Here is a 21,895-nt window from a genome sequence, read left to right on the forward strand (position 1 = left end):
ATTTCTATTTCCTTGCTGAACTTTCCAACTTGTCTGTTCATTATATGATCATATTTTGATTCAGTTCTTCCAGCGTACTTTCCTTATTTTCTGAAAAATATTTAGCATAGCTGTTCTAAGTCTTTGCTAAATTTGCTAAATTCCAAAATTTAGACAATTTTTGGCACCTGTGTCTGTTGACTGTTTTTCCCTTGTTTGCGGTTCATGTTTTCCTTTTTCTTGCATACTTAGCAAGTTTTGATTGTATAATGGAAACTGTGATTGACGACTTGTAGAGACTCTGGATTCTGTTATCTTCTTTTGAAGACTGTTGATTCTTGTCTGGTAGTCAGTTCAGTTACTGGCTGATCCCCTTGAACTCGAAGGTTTCTTTTTCTGTGTTGTCAGGACCTGTCGGTGTGTGGGAAGCCGAGGGTGTTTACCTAGCCTCTCTAACATCGCAGAACCCAGCCTCCAAACGTGAGGCTCATATTAGAGCGTGCTTGTAGGCTTTGTTAGAGCAGGTTTCTGAGGGCCTTACTCTAGCCTCGTCCTCATTGGGCACAGCCTTGCTGATGTCTCAGCTGCACATAAGGGCTACTAACAAGGCCCCTTCACTACAGAGGCCTCTTCAGTGTGTCTGGCTGGTAACTTCATCATCCCACAGCACAGTTTAGCCTCTGTCTCTGCCCTGCTCTGATCCCTGGGGGCTACTCTGGCAATATTCTGGCAGTCTGATCCTGTAGCCCTTAATCAAGGACTCTCTGGGACATTTCACATGGACTTTTGGGCTCTTCTTGTGTATGACTTCTTATTCCGGTCCAATCAGCTGCTCCGGTTCTGATTTCTATTTGGATTCTAAGCCACTATTCCATGGTCAGAAAACTCCCTTGATAGAGAGTGGTGGGGGTCAGGAGATACATGTCATGAGTTTTGCTTCTTTTAGGAATTACAGTCTTGTGCTATTTGCTGTTTACATTCCGGTAACAGCAGCCTCTCATCTTCTTCTCCAGTGCTGCAGTTGCTTTCAGAGGGAGGGCTTGCACCAGTTCCGCTGCCATAGTGGAAGCTGCTCCCAGAGTCTCTGGGCCTCTGAGCTGCTCCAGGTTGCTCGATGGCCTGGTTCCTGGTTAGCTGGTGTCTTGGATCTCACTCTCCCATCATCCTGGGGGCTCCCTTAGCTTCTCTTTTGAATCAGATCTGTTTTCTGGATCCTGCATTTTCTTACTTTTGGTTGATTTCTTGAAGTAGAAGAACCTTCAGTAGCTTGCTTAGAAAATAGCAGAAAGGTGATTTTTTTGAGACCAGCGTATCTGAAAATGCCTTTGTGGAGCCCTTACACTTAACTCTTGGTGGACTGAGAATTCTAGGTTGGAAATAGTTTTTACTCATAATTTTTAAATTGAATTGAATTTTATTTTATTTTGACAGACAGAGTGGACAGTTAGAGAGAGAGAGACAGAGAGAAAGGTCTTCCTTTTCCGTTGGTTCACCCTCCAATGGCTGCTGTGGCCGGCGCATCGCACTGATCCAAAGCCAGGAGCCAGGTGCTTCTTCTGGTCTCCCATGCTGATGCAGGGCCCAAGCACTTGGGCCATCCTCCACTGCACTCCCGGGCCACAGCAGAGAGCTGGCCTGGAAAAGGAGCAACCGGGACAGAATCTGGCACCCCGACTGGGACTAGAACCCAGTGTGCCGGCGCCGCAGGCAGAGGATTAGCCTATTGAGCCGCGGCACCGGCCTTTACTCATAATTTTAAGACATTGTTTCATTAAAAATGTAATACCATGTGTGTCTTTGTGTTCTGTTCTTCCCCTTTGTTGTAGAATTTTTCAGTCATGTGTTTAGTGTGGGTTCCTCCAGTGTGTGTGCACACTTAGTGAGCCCTTTCTATCAATTCTGGAGAACTTTTTTAAAGTTTATTTTTATTTGAGAGAGGGATTTTTCCTTCTACTAATTCAGTCCCCAAAATGCCTATAACAGCTGGGGCTGGGCCAGGCTGAAGCCAGGAGCCTGAGACCCAAGTACTTGAGCTTATTGCCTGCTGCATCCTGACACTAGCAGAAAGCTGGATCAGAAGTGGGACTCCAATATGGGATGCAGGTTGGGGCCCAGCACTGTGACACAGAGGGTTAACGCCCTGGCCTGAAGTGCCAGCATCCCATATGGGCACCGGTTCTAGTCCCGGCTGCACCACTTCCGATTCAGCTCTCTGTTATGGCCTGGGGAAGCAGTAGAAGATGGCCCAAGTCCTTGGGCCCCTGCACCCGCGTGGGAGACCTGGAAGAAGCTCCTGACTCCTGGCTTCGGATCAGCCGTTGTGGCCAGTTGGGGAGTGATCCAGCAGATGGAAGACCTCTCTCTCTCTCTCTCTCTCTCTCTCTCTCTCTGTAACTCTGACTTTCAAATAAATAAATAAATCTTTAAAAAAAAAATAGGGTATGCAGGTATCCCAAGACGTAGCTTAACCTGTTGCACTGCAATGCTTGCACCTCAGAAAATACATTATTTTTTTTATTTTTATTTATTGAAAGGCAGTGTTAGAGAGGTAGACAGAGAGAGGGGGATCTTCATCTGCTGGTTCACTCCCCAAATGGACGTAATGACTGGAGCTGGGCCAGGCCAAAGCCAGGCAGGTCTCCCATATAGGTGCAGGGGTCCTCCGCTGCTTTCTCAAGAGCATTAGCAGGGAGCTGGATCAGGAGTCGAGCAGCCAGGACTCAAAGTGATGCCCATATGGGATGCCAGGATTGCAGCGCTGGGCCCCAACCTGCATCCCATATTGGAGTCCCACTTCTGATCCAGCTTTCTGCTAGGCTGGGGCTTTAACCTGCTACACCACAGTGCTGGCCCTATTTTCTTGAAAAATTGGTTTAATTTCCTGCCTCTTGATTTTGCTGTTTTCTTTTTCTGAAATTCTCATCCTGATTTCTCGGCTGGTTCTATAATTTTCTTTTCTCTATTTCCCATCCCTTTATATTTTTCCTCTATGCTGGAAAAGTTTCTTCCACTTTTCTTCTAAGCCTATGTTACATTTTTCATTAATGTTATCATATTAATTTCTTAGGGTTCTTTTTTTTCCTCTCTGAACACACTCCTCTCAAACATAGTTTCTATTCTTGTTTCATGGGTTTTTTTAAGTTTCTGAAAATATTGATGATTGTTTTGAGGTTTGGAGCTCTGCATCATTTCTGTGTCCTCTCAGTTACTTTAAAAATAATATTTAGAGGCTGGCACTGTGGCACTGTGGGTAAAACCACCACCTGCAGTGCTGGAATCCGATATGGGCACTGGTTTGAGTCCCGGCTGCTCCACTTCTGATCCAGCTCTCTGCTACTGCCTGGGAAAGCAGTAGAAGATGGCCCAAGTCCTTGGTTCCCTGCACCCATGTAGGAGACCCGGAAGAAGCTCCTGGCTCCTAGCTTTGGATAGGCTCAGCTCTAGCCGTTGCTGTCATCTAGGGAGTGAACCAGTGGAAGGAACAATTTTCTCTCCCTCTGCCTCTCTCTAACTCTCCTTTTCAAATAAATAAATAAATCATTAAGAATCTGTATATTTATTTATTTTAAAGGTGGAGTGACAAAACCAGGTGGCGGTGTGGGGGTGATGATAGAGGGGTGGGAAAGGGGTAGCAGAATCTCCCATCTGCTGCTTCATTCCCCAAATGGCCACAGAAGTCAGGTCTGGGCCAGGTCAAGAAGGAACCTGAAACTCCATCAGGCCTCCCCCATGGGTGGCAGGGTTCCAGTCACTAAGGTCCCTTTCCACTCTTTTCCCAGGCATGTTAGCAGGGAGCTGGATGGGAAGTGGCACATCCAGGACTCAAAGATGCACTCCAGCATGGGCTGCCGGCATCACCAGCAGCGGCCCAGCCATGCACCATATGCTGGTCTCCTCAGTTGCTTCTTTCCTGCTGTCCAGCCTGTCTTTCAAGTCCTGGGTTCTCCTCTGGGAGTGGAGGAGATGAGACCTTGATCATCTGGATCCCAGAGTTGTGCAGTGCCTGTGTCACTCCATGCTGCCCCGTGTGAGCTGAAATGCTGTGAGCCACGGGAGGCCAGGTCTGAGTTCTGCGCAGCCTCTCATGGCTGAGGAGTAAAGAGGAACTCTGATGCTGCCCAGAGCTGTAACTTCTCTCAGGGCTGGGGAGATGGTAGTCATCTCCACACTGCCGGGGGCAGGGGCCCTGCCTTCAGGAAGTATCTGGAGCCTCACTGCTGTTCTCACCACCGATAGACTAGATAAAGGGGCATCAGAGTGCTTGCACCCAGAGAAGGATGAGCAATCCACAGTGTGGTGCAGGCCACAGGGGGGTATCCCTGCTCAGAGAGCCCCGGGAGCCTGTGATTGGTGCAGCGGAGAAGGCAAGCCCAAGCCCTGAGGCTGTGGTCACCCAGGGCCCTGGCACCTGACCCTCGGATACTGGCCCACATTCAGAATCCCCCAGCCTTGGAGCCGATCAGCTTCCCCAGAGTAGGCAGCCTCTGTCCCAGGCACATGGAGGTTCAGGCCTGACCCTGGCCTGCTGGCACAGGCTGTCTCCATGCCCTGTCGGGTCCATCCTGCCAGGCTGCTGCTTCTAAAGGAAGCTAGGGGAGGGCAGTGTTGGGGTGTAGTATGTGAAGCTACCACCTGCAACACCAGCAGTCTGTGTGGGAAACAGTTCCTATCTGGCTGTTCCACTTCCCATTAGCTCCCTGCTAATAGTCTGGAAACACAGTAGAAGATAACCCAAGTGCTTGGGCCTCTGCTACCCACATGGGAGACTCAGATGAAGTTCCTGGCTCCTGGCTTTGGTGTGGCTCAGACTTGGCCGTTGCAGACACTTGAGAAGTGAACCAGTGGATGGAAAATCAATCTCTCAATCTTGCTCCCTCCCTCCCTCTCTCTCTCTTTCTCTCTAACTCACTTTCAAATAAATCTTTAAAAAATACACACACACACACACACACACACACACACACACATATATATATATATAAAGTAAATAAGTGAAGGAAGCCGGGGAATCTCTTTCCACACACGGGCACCTCTTCTCTGTAGCTCCTATCTAGTGAGGACTTAGCAGAGGGTACCATTGGGTATTTGTTAAGTGAGACCAAGGTAGGAAAAGACCCTAATCTCCTTGGCCATCCAGGGTCAGCTGATGGAAACTGCCAGGTTTTTAAAGGCCCTGCAGGAACACTCTGCCCATCACCTCCTGTAGACACTCCCTGCCCTGGCCTTGCCCCCTGACCCTGTCACCAGCTGTAAGGTCATAGAGAACCCTCAAGCTGAAGGGGCATTGTACATGATCGGGTACATGGTGCACTAGCAAGGGACAGGACCCGGACCTTGCACCTGGTGTAGCTCTCGCACTGTCAGCTGCTTGGGGTCTGATGGGCTAGCATCCCCAGCAGTGAGCCAGTGTTTGTGGGCAGACAGAGAGCCCAGACCAGTTCAAAGTATATCCCTAGCCCCCACTCCACCTTTCCCTGAGACCCTCAAAGGCTGGGACAGGCTGCCCAACTTCCCTTCATACCCTCCTTCCTGAAAAAGCCAGAGGACCTCACTCTTGTTGTCTACCTTCGAGCCTGGTGGACCGCTGCTCTGGGCACGGGTCTGGTGTGCTCCCTCGTCCCCGGCCCATGCCACCAGTTCACCTGAGGCCTCTATTTCTGTAGCTGCAGATCTGGGACACAGCCGGCCAGGAACGGTTCCGCACCATCACGCAGAGCTACTACCGCAGTGCCAACGGGGCCATCCTCGCATATGACATCACCAAGAGGAGCTCCTTCCTGTCAGTGCCTCACTGGATCGAGGATGTGAGGAAGTATGCAGGCTCCAACATCGTGCAGCTGCTGATCGGTGAGCTGGGGGCGTCATTCGGGGTCCTACTCATGAGCCTGGCAAGGCAGTGGTGATACTTCATTTACTTGGCCTGTGCTGCCCATTTAGGGTCCAGCCCTGGCTGTTGTGGCCATTTGGGGAGTGAATCAGTAGATGGAAGATCTCTCTGTATCCATCCCTCTCTCTGTCATTCTGCCTTTCAAAGAAAGAAGGAAATTTTTTTTTAAGATTTATTTATTTGAAATGCAGAGTTAGAGGGATAGACAGAGAGAGAAAGCGGTCTTCCATCTGCTGATTCACTTCCCAAATGCCACAGTAGCCATGGCTGCACCAGGCTGAAGCCAGGAGCCAGGAGCTTCTTCCAGGTCTCTCACGTGGGTCCACTTGAGCAGTTCTCTGCTGCTTTCCCAGACACATTAGCAGGGAGCTGATTGGAAGTGGAGCAGCTGGGTCTCTGAGCAGTGCCCATATAGGATGCCAGTGCTGCAGGCAGCAGCTTAACCCACTACGCCACAGCACCAGCATCAGGAGGGAATCTTACAAAAAAAAAAAAAAAAAAAAAAGATGCTGTGTTCCACATTCAGAGTATCTGGGTTTGTACCCCGGTCTAACTCCTGATTTCAGCTTCCTGCCAGTTCAGACCCCAGAAGGCAGCAGTGATGGTTCAAATGGTTGGGGGTTGCATTCCCGAGATCCACATGAAGACTGAGTTGAGTTCTTAACTTCCAGCTTCGTCTCCAGCCCAGACCTGGCCTCTGGGGAGTGAGCCAGCCGATGGGAGCTAGTGCTCCTGCTCTCGTGCTGTCTTGTAAATGAAATTTTTAGAAAAATTATGGAAATTGGGTCAAGGAGCACTTGAACGGCTTATATAGAATATAATGAAAGCATCCCTCATCCCACACCTTGTAGAGGAGCCAGAGGCCGTGCCCCAGGGCGAAGTGGTCGTCTGCTCTTACTGTCAGAAAAAGCCAAATAATAAAAAATAAACCCATGATCTTAACAAAGAACTTACAGATTCCAAAGGAAGAAAGGGTAGAGTAAAATGATAAGCATCATACCAAATTTTGGAGGAAGAAATGCAACACTAGATTTCCTTGTTTGCCTCGGTGTTTATGGAGTGCCTCCAAGTGTGGGTTGTTTTCACCTTCCTCTCATCCCTCTCCCCTCCCTGTTGACAGTGGCGTGGTAGGCTGGAAACGGCCTCAGAGAGGACGCAGGCGTGGGCTCCGTGGCAGGCACTGGAGGCTGGAGCTCCTGTCCCGTCTTCAGCTCCTGTGTGCTTTGCTCCAGGCTCTGCTGCATCTAAATCTTAGAAAGCAATAAGATGTACCAGCTCTGGCACAGCTGAAAAAGAGAAAAAATGAGGGATCAATGGCGAGAGGAAGGGTTTTTAAACAAAAAGTGTGTTTTGAGAAGGACAGGTCCCTGTCGCTGACGGGGGGTGGGTGGTGCTGGGGCTCTTGGTGTGGCCTTGTTGGCTGGGACCAGGCTCACTTGGATCTGCGGAGCTCACATGGTGCCTGTCCTTCCTCCGCAGGGAACAAGTCGGACCTCAGCGAGCTGCGGGAGGTCCCCCTGGCGGAGGCACAGAGCCTGGCTGAGCACTATGACATCCTGTGTGCCATTGAGACCTCTGCCAAGGACTCCAGCAACGTGGAGGAGGCTTTCATGAGGGTGGCCACGGAGCTCATCATGCGGCATGGGGGCCCCATGTTCAGTGAGAAGAGCACCGACCACATCCAGCTGGACAGCAAGGACATTGGGGAGAGCTGGGGCTGCGGGTGCTGACTGGGGGCAGGGCAGGCAGGCCAGGGGCCTCCTCACTTCCTCCCTCCCCTCCCTTCTCTCTCCCCTCAGTTTCTCTCTGTCTCTTGCCTGCCAAGCCAAGCCCTCCAGGGCACCTGTACTGCCAGAGCAGCTGATTGAGGCTCTGGGATCTGTACCCCAGGGCCTGGATGCTTGGTGAGAAAGGAGAAACAGGGCACCCCTGTAGGAGGCCTGCTGCCCACAGGAGGGTGCGGGGCCCATTCTGCCAGCCAGCAGCTGGCTCCCCTTATTCTTCACATTCCAGGACTGGCCCGAGCCTGCCAGTGTGGACAGCAGGGAGGGTGGCGCAGTGTGGCTCCCTGGCCCCACCCCCCACTCTAGTTCTGACCATCCCCTACCTTGACTTTGCTGCAGCTGTGACAGCGGGTTGCTGTTTTCCAGGGATGTGGCAGGTGCTCTGGTCTCTTCCACGACATTCCAGGGCCTCTGTACATAGCAGAGACCAAGAGCAACCAGACCAAGACTCGGTACTGAGCACAGCTCCAGGGAAGGCTGAGTTCCTTCCCGGTGTTTTCTTCCCTCACTGCCGGCTTGAGGCTCACAAGTGTCTCCTTGGGGCCTGGCCTGCTGCCTTATCAAGAACTATGGAGTTTTCTCGTTTTCCATGTAGCTTCTCCTTGTCTTCGGCGCAAGTGTGGGGTTGTGGCCATGGCCCTGTGGGGACTGTGCTGGCTTGGGGCTAATGTGTTTCCACACAGGCCCTCAGAAGTCTGAGGGTTGGGGACTTGAGACAGGGATGTGGGCATAGAAGATAAAAGTAGATGCTTGTGTCGTATCTGCAAGACCCAGGTCTGCAGGGCGGCCAGCCTTGGCCCATGCATGGACATCTTTCCTGCTGTGTGCAGAAGTGCCCACTTCCCCCTGGTCCAGGTCTGGCTTATGGAGTCCCCAGATGGAATAGGCCAGGCCGTGGTGGTCCTTGGCCTGGGCCTCTAACTGCCTGTATCCGTACTGGGTGTGGAGATGAGGAAGCCCAAGTTAGGGGAGCCAGGGGCATCTTCCCAAGCCAATTCCAGGTCCTCCATATGAACACCATTCAGCCCCTCAGGCCCCTTAAGCATGAGACCCCCAGAAATTGCTCTCAGACTCGTGGGTGAGGCCGCAGGCCCAGGCTGGTGACTGTGCTTCTGCACCAGCCCCTTTCCCAGGAAAGGGAAGAAGCAGGCCTTCGCAGACCCCGGCAGTGCCGTGAGGCGGGGCCGGGCATCGACGGTGCTTTTCCGGCTACCAGACAAGCAGGGCTAGACGCTGGGCCGAGTGTCCCCATTTCTCTTTTGGGCCGGGAGGTGGCTTATAATGGCTGAGCCTGGTTCTAGAAGGGAGGAAGGTAGCCCAGGAGGGCCAGGGGCTGCTGGGCAGGGGCCTGAATTGAGGGGTACCCCAGGGGAGCCAGCCCTAGAGCAATGGGAGCTGGCAGCAGGGAGCTTCCTCGCTGCAGCAGCTTTGGCAGTGACAGAACCGGATGAAGCTGAGTGCGGCCCAGGGCCCTGTCTGCTGGCTTCATTTGGCCCAAGCTGCTGCCAGGGAAACTGGTGCCTGCCCCTCCATTGCAGTGCCCGGGGTCCTCCTGCAGTGTAGACAGTGCCTGGCCCTGAGGGTGTCCTCAGGCCCAGGACAAAGGTCCCCAAATCCAACTGGGACTAGGCGTTCTGTGGATGATGCTCCCTGCGGCCACACGACCCCTCTGCCAGGGGTTGAGGAGGGGCAGTGCGGGGCCTGGCCTTCTGAGCACTGGTGCTGACCCTGCCCACTTCTGCACAGCCCCACCGTCCTCTGCTTCAAGGCTGGGACCCCACAGCTTGGCCGTCACCTTCCTCAGGATGTTAGCCAGCGAGGGGAGAGTAGAAACCTCTCCCCCTCTTCCTTTACAAGGATGCCCTGGCTGCCACAAGGATCCAGGATGGACACAGGAACATTGTCACCTTGGACCATGAACCACCCCTCTTCCTCCCCTCAGGACAGGAGGTGAAGCCCTGTCTAGCCTGGGCCCAGGGAATCCCTTAGTGGCCTCGTGGCTCAGCCAGCAGTTGGGGACCATCCCATGGCATCTGAAACATCGGCCCAATGCATCTTCTGCAGTCCAACCCACAGACAGGCGCAGCCTCACCCCAGCAGATAGCCTGGGCTTCCTGCTTTCCCCACTCTGCCACAGACAGGCCCATTCTCTATCCTGGGTGCCTCGCTGGCCTCGGCTTCTGCTCCGAGTGGCGGAAGGGTCATACCTGACGTGGCTGGGCCTCCACTGCCTGGGTGTCTGAGGCCTGCACAGCTCTGCAAGCTTCTCCCCAGTGCCTTGTCTTCCCCAGCACCCTCTGTCCTGTCTGGGCCAAGCTGGCCTTCCTGGCCCAGGCACAACACACACTGCCTGCAGTCACACACACACACACACACACACACACACACACACACTCACACACACACACACTGCCTGCAGTCACACATACACACACACACACTCTGCCTGCAATCACACACACATACACACACACACTGCCTGTAATCACACACACACACACTGCCTGCAGTCACACACACACACACACACACTGCCTGCAGTCACACACACACACACACACTGTCTGCAGTCACACACACACACACACTCTGCCTGCAATCACACACACACACACACACACTGCCTGTAATCACACACACACACTCAGTGTGTTTCCCCTGCATTCTACCTGCAGTCACACGCATAGACACACACACACTCTGCCTGCAATCACACACTCACACTCAGTGCGTTTCCCCTGCATTCCGCCTGCAGTCACACACACACACACACACACACACACAGTGTGTTCCCCCTGCAATCCTGCCTTTCCCTTTGCGTCATTCAGAGTCTCACAGATGACCCAACTGGGCACACCCTAAGCTTTGACTGCCTCTGGTACCCCTGGCGAGAGCCATTCCTCACCTAACCCTGTGCTCTTTGAGGTCTCCTGGGTCCGAGGCTGAAGCCATTTCCTACAGAGAAGCTTCCCCCATCCCTTCTGAAGCACAAATGTCAGTGTCCTGGGCCAGGAGAGGTCCCCATCCCCTCAGTCAAACAGACTGGGCTTGGCTGAGACAGAAAACAAAACTGGCCTCTGTTTCCTTCCCCGTGGCAACCTTGGCCAGCTCCCAGCAGCCCAGGGCCTCTGGGGGCAGGAGAACAGTTTAATCTCTTCCTTTGTTTATAAATTACCCAAGAGCAGGAGCAGGTGGACTCAGGGACCAGGTTGGGTGGGGGTGTGCTGGGAGGTGTCCCGGCAGCCGCCAGGGGCTGGGGAGACTCCTGAGGCCTGGGTGGGGCTGCTGTGACCTGAGCTCCAGGAGAACCAGGGGCCGACTGGTGTCTCGCAGCAGTGGAGCGGGAACCGACACAAATGCTGCCCTCTACTGGTGCTGGAGAGGTGGCTGTGGCCTCAGGAAGGGATTTGAGCCAGGGACACAGGCCCAGTGGGCAGGAATCAGGAGGGAGCTCCTAATTCATATTGAATTCAGTTCCTCTTTCAAGGAGGCTGCCAAAGTGGGGGTGCCTCCAGCCTGGCCCCTCCCAACCCCTGCAGGGTCTGGACTGGGGCGGGGCTTCAAGCCAGCTCAAGGATGCCCTTTGCATTTGGGAATTTTTCACATTCTCTATTTATGAATATGTAGAACTTTATATCAAATCTATTTTTTAAAACATGGAAAAGTTGCCTTCGTGGAAACTTAGCAGAGCCAGAGTGGACGCATTCCTCAGTGATTAAACAGGTTTCTCTTAACGAGCCAGCGGTGCCCAGGACTGGTTCTCTCACCCTTTAGCCTAGAAGGCTGCCCAGGGGGCCACGTCCCCAGCAGGTAGTCCCACCTGTTGAGCCAGCTTCCCTTGCCAGGGGCAGGGGGCAGATCTGCCCAGTGCTCAGTCAGCTTCCCGGAGTCCTGAACTCCTGCGTGACTGCCCGGGCAGGAAGCAGGCAAAGCCTGAGGGGTGGGGGTGGGAGCCCCTCTGTGGGCCTCAGACTCCCCCAAGTGGATTGTTCCTTGGGAGAGCAATTTGGAGATTGTGGCCCGCCCCCCACCCCCCACCCCCGGCCCAGCATTGCTCACAGACCTCAGCTTTTTACAGAGGAGCAAATCATTCCACAGTGAAAAAGCAATGCAATGGAGCTGTCAGTCCAGGCAGGCCCTGGCATGTAGCCCCTGCCCACTGTTCCCAGCACAGAGAACATCCGGGCACCAGGCAGCTGGTCACCGCTCACAAGAGACCAGGTGGTACCTAGTCACCCGCATGGTGGGAGCCAGCCCAGCTCTGCCCTGACTGGCTGTGTGACGCTGTGCCAGTCCCTCTCTCTCTGGTCCTTGGCATCCTAACTGCACTGCAGTCCCTCCTGCATCCAGAGCCCTGCTGAGACCCTGGGGGTGGAGGCTTAGCACAGTGATGGGCTGGACCCCTCAGCGCCAGGCCCCAACCATCTTCCCAGGGAGCAGGGACCCTCATGGCTGCACTTCTGCTCTCCTCCCAGCCCAGGGAGGCGCCAATGCACACCCCTGGAAGGAAGCCTCACTCAGCCACCTGAGCCCCATGGCAGGCTCCAGCCGGGCCAGTCCCCACTGCCTCTGCCCAGACCACAGGACTGCCAAGACTCCAGGGCAAACCCACAGGGCACCAGCTCCAGTCCTCTCCTTTAAAGCAGGGAAGCTAAGGCTGGGGTCCAGAATGGACTCGTCCCAAGACCCCGTGTTCACTGCCGAGCCCCAACCTGAGCCTGTCCTGGGCTGGGTGCTGCGTCCCAGGGCCGACTCTGCCCTGCCTGGCTCCTGGCGGCCACCTAAGCCCCTGCCTGGGTCCCTACCCCTTCCTCCCTGTACACATTAACCCTGGGGCTCAGCTGAAGGGGTACCCTGCCAGTCCTTCCCCCAGGAAACCCAGAATGTAGGGGGTTCTGGCCTTGACGTTATCTTCCCTGTGGCCAGTCCCACCACCTGCTGCCTGGGGCTCTGTCCCAGCCTCCGCCTGTCCTAGCCCTGCTTCATTTTCCACCATGTGGTCACAGGGAGCTTTGGGAAGTTGGTCCCCCATTGACTGGGTCTCTCCTCCCTCAGAACCCCGCAGGTTCCCCGCAGCCCTCACACCACCAGCTACCCTGGTCTGCTTTCCCTTAAGAGGCACCACCTGTTGCCACCTGTGACTGTGCTGTTCCTGACTGTGCTGCTTCCCCCAGGCAGACAGTTCCCAGAGCCCCGGAAGAACCCACATACTTGCTGTGTTCTGCAAACCAGGAGCTCCTGAGCCAGAGCCCCAGCTGCAGCAGATGCCTGCTTGGCCCTACACTGAGCTTGCAGACACTTCCATAACTGCAGAGCTTGGGGACGGGGTCCCATGGCTGTCCCTGGGTGTGTGTGGGGGGGGGCTGTACCTCTGCAGGAGTTCCCCACTGGAAAGACCCAGCTCAGAGTGAAGATTTGCAGTCGACTTGGGTGTCACTGTTTTCACAACGGCCACACGTACCCTTGGTCCAAGCAGCCCTGTCTATGGGCGTGGCCACTGAGCCCGCAGTGGGACTCTGTGGTCCACCTCAGTTCCCAGATGCAGCCTGGGATTTGGTCCTGTCCGGGCCCAGTCCTGGCTGGTGTTTAAGGGAGCTCCCAGTGCAGGACAGTGGCCCCCTTCTGTGACTCTGAGCTCACCTAATGCAGCCTCACTTGGGTGCATCCAGCCCAGGGCACAAAGCTACAGGCCTGGAGGCGTCCCTTTGGTCTCCTTCCTTAGCACAATGACAACTACATCTGCTGTACCTAGGCCCTCCAGCCCGTCAGCAAGCTCCAGAGACAAGCTGAGCAGAGGGAAAAAGGAGAGGTATGGTCCATCAGGAAGCAGGGACCTGGGAGAGGGTCAGGGGCGGTGAGTTAGCTCCTGGGAGCAGGGGTGTGGTGGTGGGGTGTGGTACTGGCTTGCCCCAGCCTTGCTGCTCCGTGTGTTCCGTGAGCCAGCAGCCCTCGGATCACCCAAGCATAGAATTTCAGCCTCCACCCTGGATTGAGTCAGAATCTTGAATTTAAAGCAAATCCTGCAGGAACTTGTGTGCATAATATAGTTTGAAGAATACTGGTCTACACAGGCTGCCCATCCCATCACCCTGCCAACTCAGAATTTTCATGGGTCGTTCCATTGGCCTGAGGGATCTTGTCTGTCTGTCTCTGGATGAAGTCTTCGCTTCCTTCGTGCCAGTGCTGAGTTGATCTTGGCCATCCAGGGCAAAGGGCTCATCATTTGCTCCTTGCCATGGCTCAGTCTCTGACCAGGAACGAGAGGAGTGGCCATGACAGAGGTCAGCGTGGGCACTGGGGTCAACAACACCCAGAATCTCTTCTCAGGAGCCGTCCTCATTCCAGTGCTGCCAATGTTTTTAGAAGCATCTGAGCTCGCCCTCCTGATAATGGTTCTTGAACTTTTCTGGATGCCTGAGATTTTCATAAGAAAAGGTAGAGGTTCATACACAGTCCCGAATGTGGTGCACCATCGGAGCCAGCAGATGTTTGGCTGCCCAGTGTCCCCTGTCCTGCATCTTCAGCCTTGTATTAGAGGGTAGGTATAGCCACTCAAGGTGAGAGAGGCTGGTGTTTACTGAGAGGCTTCTCCAGTGCATGTTCTTAGCACTGTCTGAATTCACATGAGCATTTACATGCTTTGCCACATTTACATGCTTTGCATGTTTGTGCAAGTGGTGGGGATAAGATTTGAACCCTGATTATCCGGGCACTGGAACTGCTTCATCCCGCAACATCCTGAGAGTGTTGGCCATTCACAGGTGAGTTTATTTCTGCAGAGACAGCTACCACCACAGACTCGGATTTTAGACGTCACAAAGTACACACAATTCTAAGTGGACGCTTTTGAAAATAATTCCCCTTATTGGGGATGAGTCTGAAAAATCCTTTGTACAGGAGGGGCGGGTACTGTGGGACAGTCTACTAAGATGTCATTGTGATGCTGCATCCCAGATCGGAGTCCTGCCTCCACTTCCTATCCAGCTTCCTGTTAATGAATGCAGGGCTTGGGCCCCTGCCAAATTCGGATGGAGTCCTGGCTCCTGACTGTGGTCTGGCCTAACCACAGCTATTGCTGCATCTGGGGAGTGAGCCAGTGGATGGAAGATCTTTCTCTCTCTCTCTCTCTCTCTTTTGCTTTGCCTTTCCAAATACACACACACACACGTGTACAAGAATACTCATGGCAGCCTTATTTGCATACAAGGGGAATTTAGAAATCTTGATTCCTCATTGCAATGTACTTTACTTTTTATTTTAAATTATTCATTTATTTGAGAGGCAGAGAGAGCTCCCATCGGCGGGTGAAGTCTGCTGGTGAATTGGTTCCTTACCTGGATTGACTTGTGCTCCACATTTTGCCAAATTTGCCTCTCTCCCCCGGTTTTCGGCCACCGTGGTGACTCTGTCCCTAGAACTGCAGCCCGAGTCCTAAGCAGAGGTCACTTCCTGCCCTGGTCACAGGTTAGTGTGCCAGGGCAGGCCATGCGGCCACACTGGAAGATGCATCCACATTCAGAATCCAGTCTCCCGACCTTGCCCTCGAAAGCATCTTTCTCCAATCCAAGGTCTGATCGGGGCCCACACACTGTACTCTCTTATCCTCTGACGATGAGACTATGTGAGGTTTCCGAAAGAGTTGCAAACACAGCACAGAGTTCCCACACACCTTTCACCCAGCTCCCCCTGCCATGGAACACCCACCTTGGCACAACGGTACCAACTGCAGGCTTTATTCAGCTCTCACCGATGTCTCTTTTCTGGTCCACAATTCCCACATGCCACTCGCATGTTCTGTGCCCCTGCTCCCTCCAGTCTTTGACCCAGTTCCTTTGTCTTTCCTTGTCTTTCATAGCCTTGAGGCTTTTGGAGAGGAGGGGCCAATTGTTTGGGGGGAGGTCCTTTATCTGGGTTTGTCTGCTATGTTCTCCTGATTAGACTGAGGTCATGCATGGGCGGGAAGGATGCCAGGGGTGCCGGGGGTGACGTCATTGTGTCTCATGGATGGGGATGTTTACCTTGGTTGTTTGGACAACCAAGGAGATGTCTGCTGGGCTTCCCCACTGCAAAGTCACGACTTTGCCCTCTGCGATTACTAGGGACTTTGTAGGAGAGACTTTAAGGCTCTGTGGATCAGCTGTTTCTGCTTAAACTTTCTCTTCTGCTTTAGCATTGGGTGGTGGGTTTGCCTGAGCAGTTGTTACCTGGAGCTCCTGCAGGAACTTCACATTTCTCTCATTCCTGCCATGTTTGTTGGTTATTAGTTTATTAATCAGCAAGGAAGAGTTGTCTTTCTCATCTCTCTGATCATTCAGTCCTTCCTCTGTTGTGTGGACTTATAGAGATTTATTTCCGTATCTATGTTTTATTAATTAATTTGAAAGACAAACTAGATCTCCTGTCCACTGGTTTACTCTAGGAATGTCTACAACAGCTGGTACTGGACCAGGCTGGTGCCAAGAGCTGGGAACTCAACCCAGCTCTCCCACGTGGCGGTAAGAGCCTGATTACCTGAGCCACAGCTGCTGCCTCCCAGGTCTGCAAGACCAGGAAGCTGGAATCAGCAGCCAAGGATGGGATATGAGCCCAGGCAGAGACAGGGGGAGGGAGAGAGATCCCATCTGTTGGTTCTTACCCCAAAATACCCACAATGGCTGAGGCTAGACTGGGAGCCCATTACTTGAACTCAATTACTTAACTCGCAAAGGCAGCGCTGTGGTATAGCTGGTAAAGCTGCCACCGACGTCCCATATGGACACTGGTTCGAATCCTGGCTGCTCCACTGCCAATCCAGCTCACTGCTCATAGCCTGGGAAGGCAACGGAAGAGGGCTCCAGTACTTGGGCCTCTGACACTCATGTGGGAGATCCATATGAAGCTCCTGGCTTTGGCCTGGCCCAGAAGTGGCCATTTTGGCCATCTGGGGAGAGAACCAGCAGATAGAAGATCTCTCTCTTTCTCCTTTCTCTCTCCCCCAGACTTTCAAATAAATAAATATTTTTTAAAAGTACTGAACTCTCACCACTGCACCCAGGGCTGACTTGCATGAACAGGAAGCTGGAATTGGGTGTGAGACATGCAAATCCAACCCAGGTACTGGGCTGGGGGCTGGGGCATCTTAAGCAGTGTCTTAACTGCTGGGCTACGTGAGCATCTCAGATTTGTTTTACTCTTTGCATTGTGATCCAACACTCTCACCATGTACTTCGTTACTCCAGCTCTTGCAGCTCTGGCCCTTGGGACTCTCCTGTCGCTTTGCTTGCTTGATTTTCGGCATTCTCTTCACTTCACCTGTCCCAGCCTTGGAATCAAAGGTTCTTCGCAGAAGCCCTGGTTTCTTTGAGTAGAGAGTGGTATTTTGAAACCACGCCCATGGCGCTGGGTGTGCTCACCACTTCTGAGGTGTCATTGCTTCTAGCTTTTCTAGGAAGGGGGAGGTGGGGAGTGCACGTGTGTGTGCCAGCCCTGCACGTTGCATCTTCTTGTCATGTTTTGCAGTCTCTCTTTATATTTATTTATTTATTTTTTGACAGGCAGAGTGGACAGTGAGAGAGACAGAGAGAAAGTCTCTCTTTATTATTAAAAAAGTTCATTTATTCGAAAGGCAGAGTGAGATATATATACACACATATATACGTATATATGTGTGTGTGTGTGTGTGTGTGTGTGTGTGTGTGTGTGTGTATAGAGAGAGAGAGAGAGAGAAAGAGAGAGAGGGACTCTTTCATCTATCCAAATGGCTGAAACAGCCAGGGCTGGGTCAGGCAACAGCCAGGAGCCAGGAGCTCCATCCTGGTCTATCACATGGGTGTGGGAAACCTAAGTGCCTGAGCCACTATTTGTTGCCTCCCAGGCATATCAGCAGGAAGCTGGATCAGAAGCAGAATTAGCTAGAACTCGAACCAGCTCTCCGATATGGGACACGGGTGACCGCGGTAGCGGCTTAACCTACTGTGCCGCCACGCTGGCCCCTTTCCCATCTCTTGATCCATAAGTTTTTTTTCCCCTGCCTTTTATTGTCTTTCATGACCCTGGCATTGTCAAAGAAGCCAGAGATGACCATTTTTATGTGAGATCTCCTGCATTTTAATGCTGGGAACAAACTCAGTGTTTTTGTTTGTTTGTTTGCTTGTTTAAAAAAAAAAAACATGGTGTGAAGCAGACTGGAAAGTGTGCTGAGCTGAGCAGATGTGAACTGTGGGTTTGTGGCAGGAGTAGGAAGCACACTGCTACAGCCAGGGGCTGCCTGGGGCTGGGATCGTCCCACGTCCAGACGGATGTGACTTGGGGATGGTCCTGGTGCCCGGGGGAAGTCTTCACAGGAGTGGAGCCCGCCCGTGGTGGCGCAGCTGGAACCACACCCAGGCTGCTGACCTGGACAAGGACCCTGGGCAGGCAGCCTCCCTCAGGGGACACACAGCCTGCTCTTCCTGTCTTTCCAGGGCAAGGTCAGTGTCCCGGCAGTCCGTGGCCAGCAACGCTCCAGGCAGCACCACCTGCCGTTCCCAGCTGCCTCTTTCTGATTCTCTTGAGAGGCCAAGGGCACCGGCAAGCATAGGCACCGGTGGGCACAGGGGAGAGGGACAGGCAGCCCAGGCTGCTGACCACATGGGGAGTCTGGGAATGCGGTCTGCTCCAGGACGGAGTCCTCCATACCGCTGAATCCAGAGCCGAGACCCGGAATACTTCCCCTAATCTCAGCCCCAACTTCCTACATGCATGACCTTGGGAACCGAATAAACTTCCTGTCTTGGACTCAGTTTCCCTAATGGTAAAAGGGAGTGGGTTGGATTAGAGAGGTGAGGGTATCAGGATATCCCAGGGTTCACCACAGGGGGTGGGGGACAGGGCGGGTGGGATTCCAGGGACCCAAGACCTGCTTGCATCTCAGTATAGCGGCTGGGTTTTCACGTAAATTTCATTAGCAAAAAGGGTTCCAGTATTTCCAGTACTTAAGATAGCCACCCCAGGTTGATATGCTAGGAACTCTGGGAGTTTGTGGCTAATTCACACTGCCTGTGATGGCAAAATAAAACGCAGGTGCTGTGTGGGGTGGGGGTGGGGCTGGGGGAGTGGTGGAGAGCTGTGGGCAGAAGAAAAGGTGCCCCTGACAACTTACAATCAGATGAGCAGGAGAAAGAGCCCATCAAGATTTGTTATGCTTTTTTTTTTTTTTTTTTAAGATTTATTTATTTGAAAGGCAGAGTTACAGAGAGGCAGAGAGGAAGGGAGGAAGGGAGAGAGAGAGAGAGAGGTCTTCCATCCGCTGGTTTACTCCCCAGATGACTGCAATGGCCGGAGCTGTGCCGATCCGAAGCCAGGAGCCAGGAGCTTCCTCCAGGTCTCCCATGCACGTACAGGGGCCCAAGGACCTAGACCATCTTCCATTGCTTGCCCAGGCCATAGCAGAGAGCTGGATCAAAGTGGAGCAGCCGGGACTCAAACTGGTGCCCATATAGGATGCCGGCATTGCAGGAGGCGGCTCTACCTACTACGTATGCCACAGTGCTGTCCCTATCCCCTCCCCCACTTTTTGAGATTTATTTACTTCAAAGTCAGAGAGAGAGAGAGATTTTCCATCCGCTGGTTCATTCTCTAAATGGCCACAAAGGTGGGGCTGGGCTGAATTCAAGAGCTAGGAGCTTCTTCAAGGTCTCCCCACATGGGGACAGGGGCCCAAGCACTTGGACCATCCTCCACTGCCTTCCCAGGTAAATCAGCAGGGGGCTGGGTTGGAAGTGGAGCAGCTGGGACTTGAGCCAGTGCCCATATGGGATGCTGGCACTGCAGGAGGTGACTTAACTGGCTATGCTACAGTGCCAGCCCGTAAGATTTTTTTATGCTTTTACATTTGCATTTATTTATTTTCACTTTATATGAAAGGCAGAGAGACAGAGAGAGGCCAGGCCGAGGCCAGGTTGAAGCCTGGAGCCCAAACTTAATCTGGGTGTCCCTCACAGGTGGCAGGGACCCAAGTCCTTGAGCTGCCTCACAGGGCGCGCATGAGAAGGGACTGGAACCAGGCATTACGATATGGCGGACAGTGACTTAACTGCTGCACCCAACGTCCATGTCCACAGAGGAGGTGGAGTGGAGCAGCCCAGGAGAGAGGACAAAGGCTCACTAGCCAGAGCCGGGAACCCGGGCAGGAAGGCCCATGGCTGGGAGGGACACTGGCGGCCAGTTCTTGGAAGCACACTCAGTGCCAGCCCCTGGTGTGTGGTCGGAGTCCCACGCAGCCCTCCCCGCCCTCTCCTCCCACCTGCCAGAGGGATGCATAAATCCAACACAGGGCTTGGAGACGGGCTGAGAAGCTGGGCTGGGCTAAGCTGGGGCCGAGCAGGCCCCCAGGGAGCCCTGAGCTGGCCGCTGTGTGCGTGACGGCCAAGGTCGCTGGTTCGGGCCTGGCGGTTACCGCCGCTGGGACCATTACCTTGACAAGGTCCCTCGGGCAAGGGGGCTTAAAAACCACTCGTGAGGATGACACCCCGGTGACACCGGGACAGATGCTGACAACCGCTGGCATTTTGCCTACACCAGGGGTCTGGCGCTCCCAGCGGCCTTCAGTGGTGGGGCGGTGGTGAGGGTCCACTGAAAGCTTTGGTTTTGGGTAAGATTTGCTTGGCTCTCCCCGGAGTTTGCACGCGTCCCCCAAATCCACCGTGGAGAGGTCAGTCCCAGGGTATGGGGTTAGCAGGTGGGGGATTCTGTCGCGAGGGCGGAGCCTCAGCGCTTGGGTCGGGGCTTTGGCCCTTCCTGTCCCACAGGAAGACCCAGCCAGCAGAGGGCGCCCTGATCCCCAGATCCCAAGCCTCCAGCGCTGTGAGAGAGAAATGTTTGTTTCTAAGCTCCCCAGTCTGTGGCGCTTGTGAGAGGAGCAGGAAGGGGTGAGGGCAGTGAGAGAGCTCCCCAGACACCTGCTGTCCGGCCCCAGCGGCCACCACCGCAGGGAGGCCCCCAGGCTGGACCTCCGGGGCTGGTCTCCCGGGCTGTGGTGTGCACACCAGCCGACTCAGGAACCAGCAGGGGATCTGGGGACTGGGGGCTGGAAGACTTGTCTTTTTTTTTTTTTTTTTTTTTGAGAGTTATTTATTTGAAAGGCAGAGTTACAGAGAGGGAGAGAGAGATATATATATATCTTCCCTCTGCTGGTTCACTCCCTAAATGGCCACAATGGCCAGGGCTGGGCCAGGTGGAAGCCGGGAGCCAGGAGCTTCATCTGGGTCTCCCACGTGGGTGCAGGGGCCCAGGGATTTGGGCCATCACCTGCTGCCTCCCAGAGTGCGCATGAGCAGGAAGCTGGCTTGGAAGCAGAGCCAGGATGCAAAGCCGGACATTCTGATAGGGGGGTGCCGGTGCCCTAAGCACATCCTAACCACTGCACCAAGCACCACCCTGAAGCTTCTGGTTATCCCAGCTCAGGTGCGAAGGAGGCCCACGCAGCTGGCCTGAGGGCTGGGCCTGCGTCTGCCTGGCTCTGGGAGGGGAGCAGCTCCTTACGGGGTTTTACCCAGAGAGGGGCTCCACACCAGGCCTTACGTGGGCTAAGTCACCAGGGAGCAGGTGACAGCTCCTAGTGTTGTTTTCTCCTGCAGCCGTGACACCACTGACCTTTGGGCCCACTCAGTCTTCTTGGCCTGCAGGGCCACCCCAGCTGGCACTATTCAAAGCTCCCAGGCCTGCCGGTCTACTGCCTGCCAGTTCTCGAGGGAAGGGACCTTGGTGTAGGGGAGTTTGGGTGGTCATTGCTTGGGGCCAGAGGGGGACTCAGCGCTCTGCTTGCTCTTTGCCATGAGAAAAGGAGGAGGTTTTTTTTTTTTTTTTTTTTTTTTTTTGACAGGGCAGAGCATTGGAAAGGAGAGATGGGTATAGGTGAGCAGAGGGTCATGGGAGCCCAAGACGGGGGCCTTGGGGCCAAGATGGAGTGGTCAGGGCCACACTGGCAAAGTGATGGGCTTCTCAGTGGGAGCCCCCCACCCTGTGTGACTTCTGTGGACTTTGCAGAGGGGCTGAATATTGATGTTAGGCCAGCCTGGGCCTCCTGTGGGAAGCAGGTGAGGCCAAAGGCAAAGGCCATGGGAACCAGAGTCCTGGGACCAGGCAGGTGTTGGGGGAAGTCTTGGGATGTGTGGAGATTTCAGAATTGGGGTGATGGCGCGAGAGCAAGATTTGGTTTTGACAAAATGAACCCTGATTTTAGAAGGAGTCAGGCTCGGGTGCCAAGAGGAATGAAAACACCCCCTAA

At 53.9% G+C, this 21,895-nt stretch overlaps 1 protein-coding gene across 1 annotated transcript in view; it reads left to right on the forward strand.

Annotated features, from left to right (window-relative positions):
- The window catches only part of RAB43 (RAB43, member RAS oncogene family), a 31,980-nt gene extending 23,742 nt beyond the window's left edge, over positions 1-8,238 (forward strand). The window contains exons 2-3 of the mRNA XM_051851772.2: positions 5,643-5,826; positions 7,346-8,238. Of these exons, the coding sequence (XP_051707732.1) occupies positions 5,643-5,826; positions 7,346-7,596 (435 nt within the window). The 3' untranslated portion in view covers positions 7,597-8,238. The remainder of the gene's footprint in view (positions 1-5,642; positions 5,827-7,345) is intronic.
- Positions 8,239-21,895: the final 13,657 nt, after the last annotated feature.

The sequence above is a fragment of the Oryctolagus cuniculus genome, chromosome 10, assembly GCF_964237555.1.
Source record: "Oryctolagus cuniculus chromosome 10, mOryCun1.1, whole genome shotgun sequence".
NCBI lineage: Eukaryota > Metazoa > Chordata > Mammalia > Lagomorpha > Leporidae > Oryctolagus > Oryctolagus cuniculus.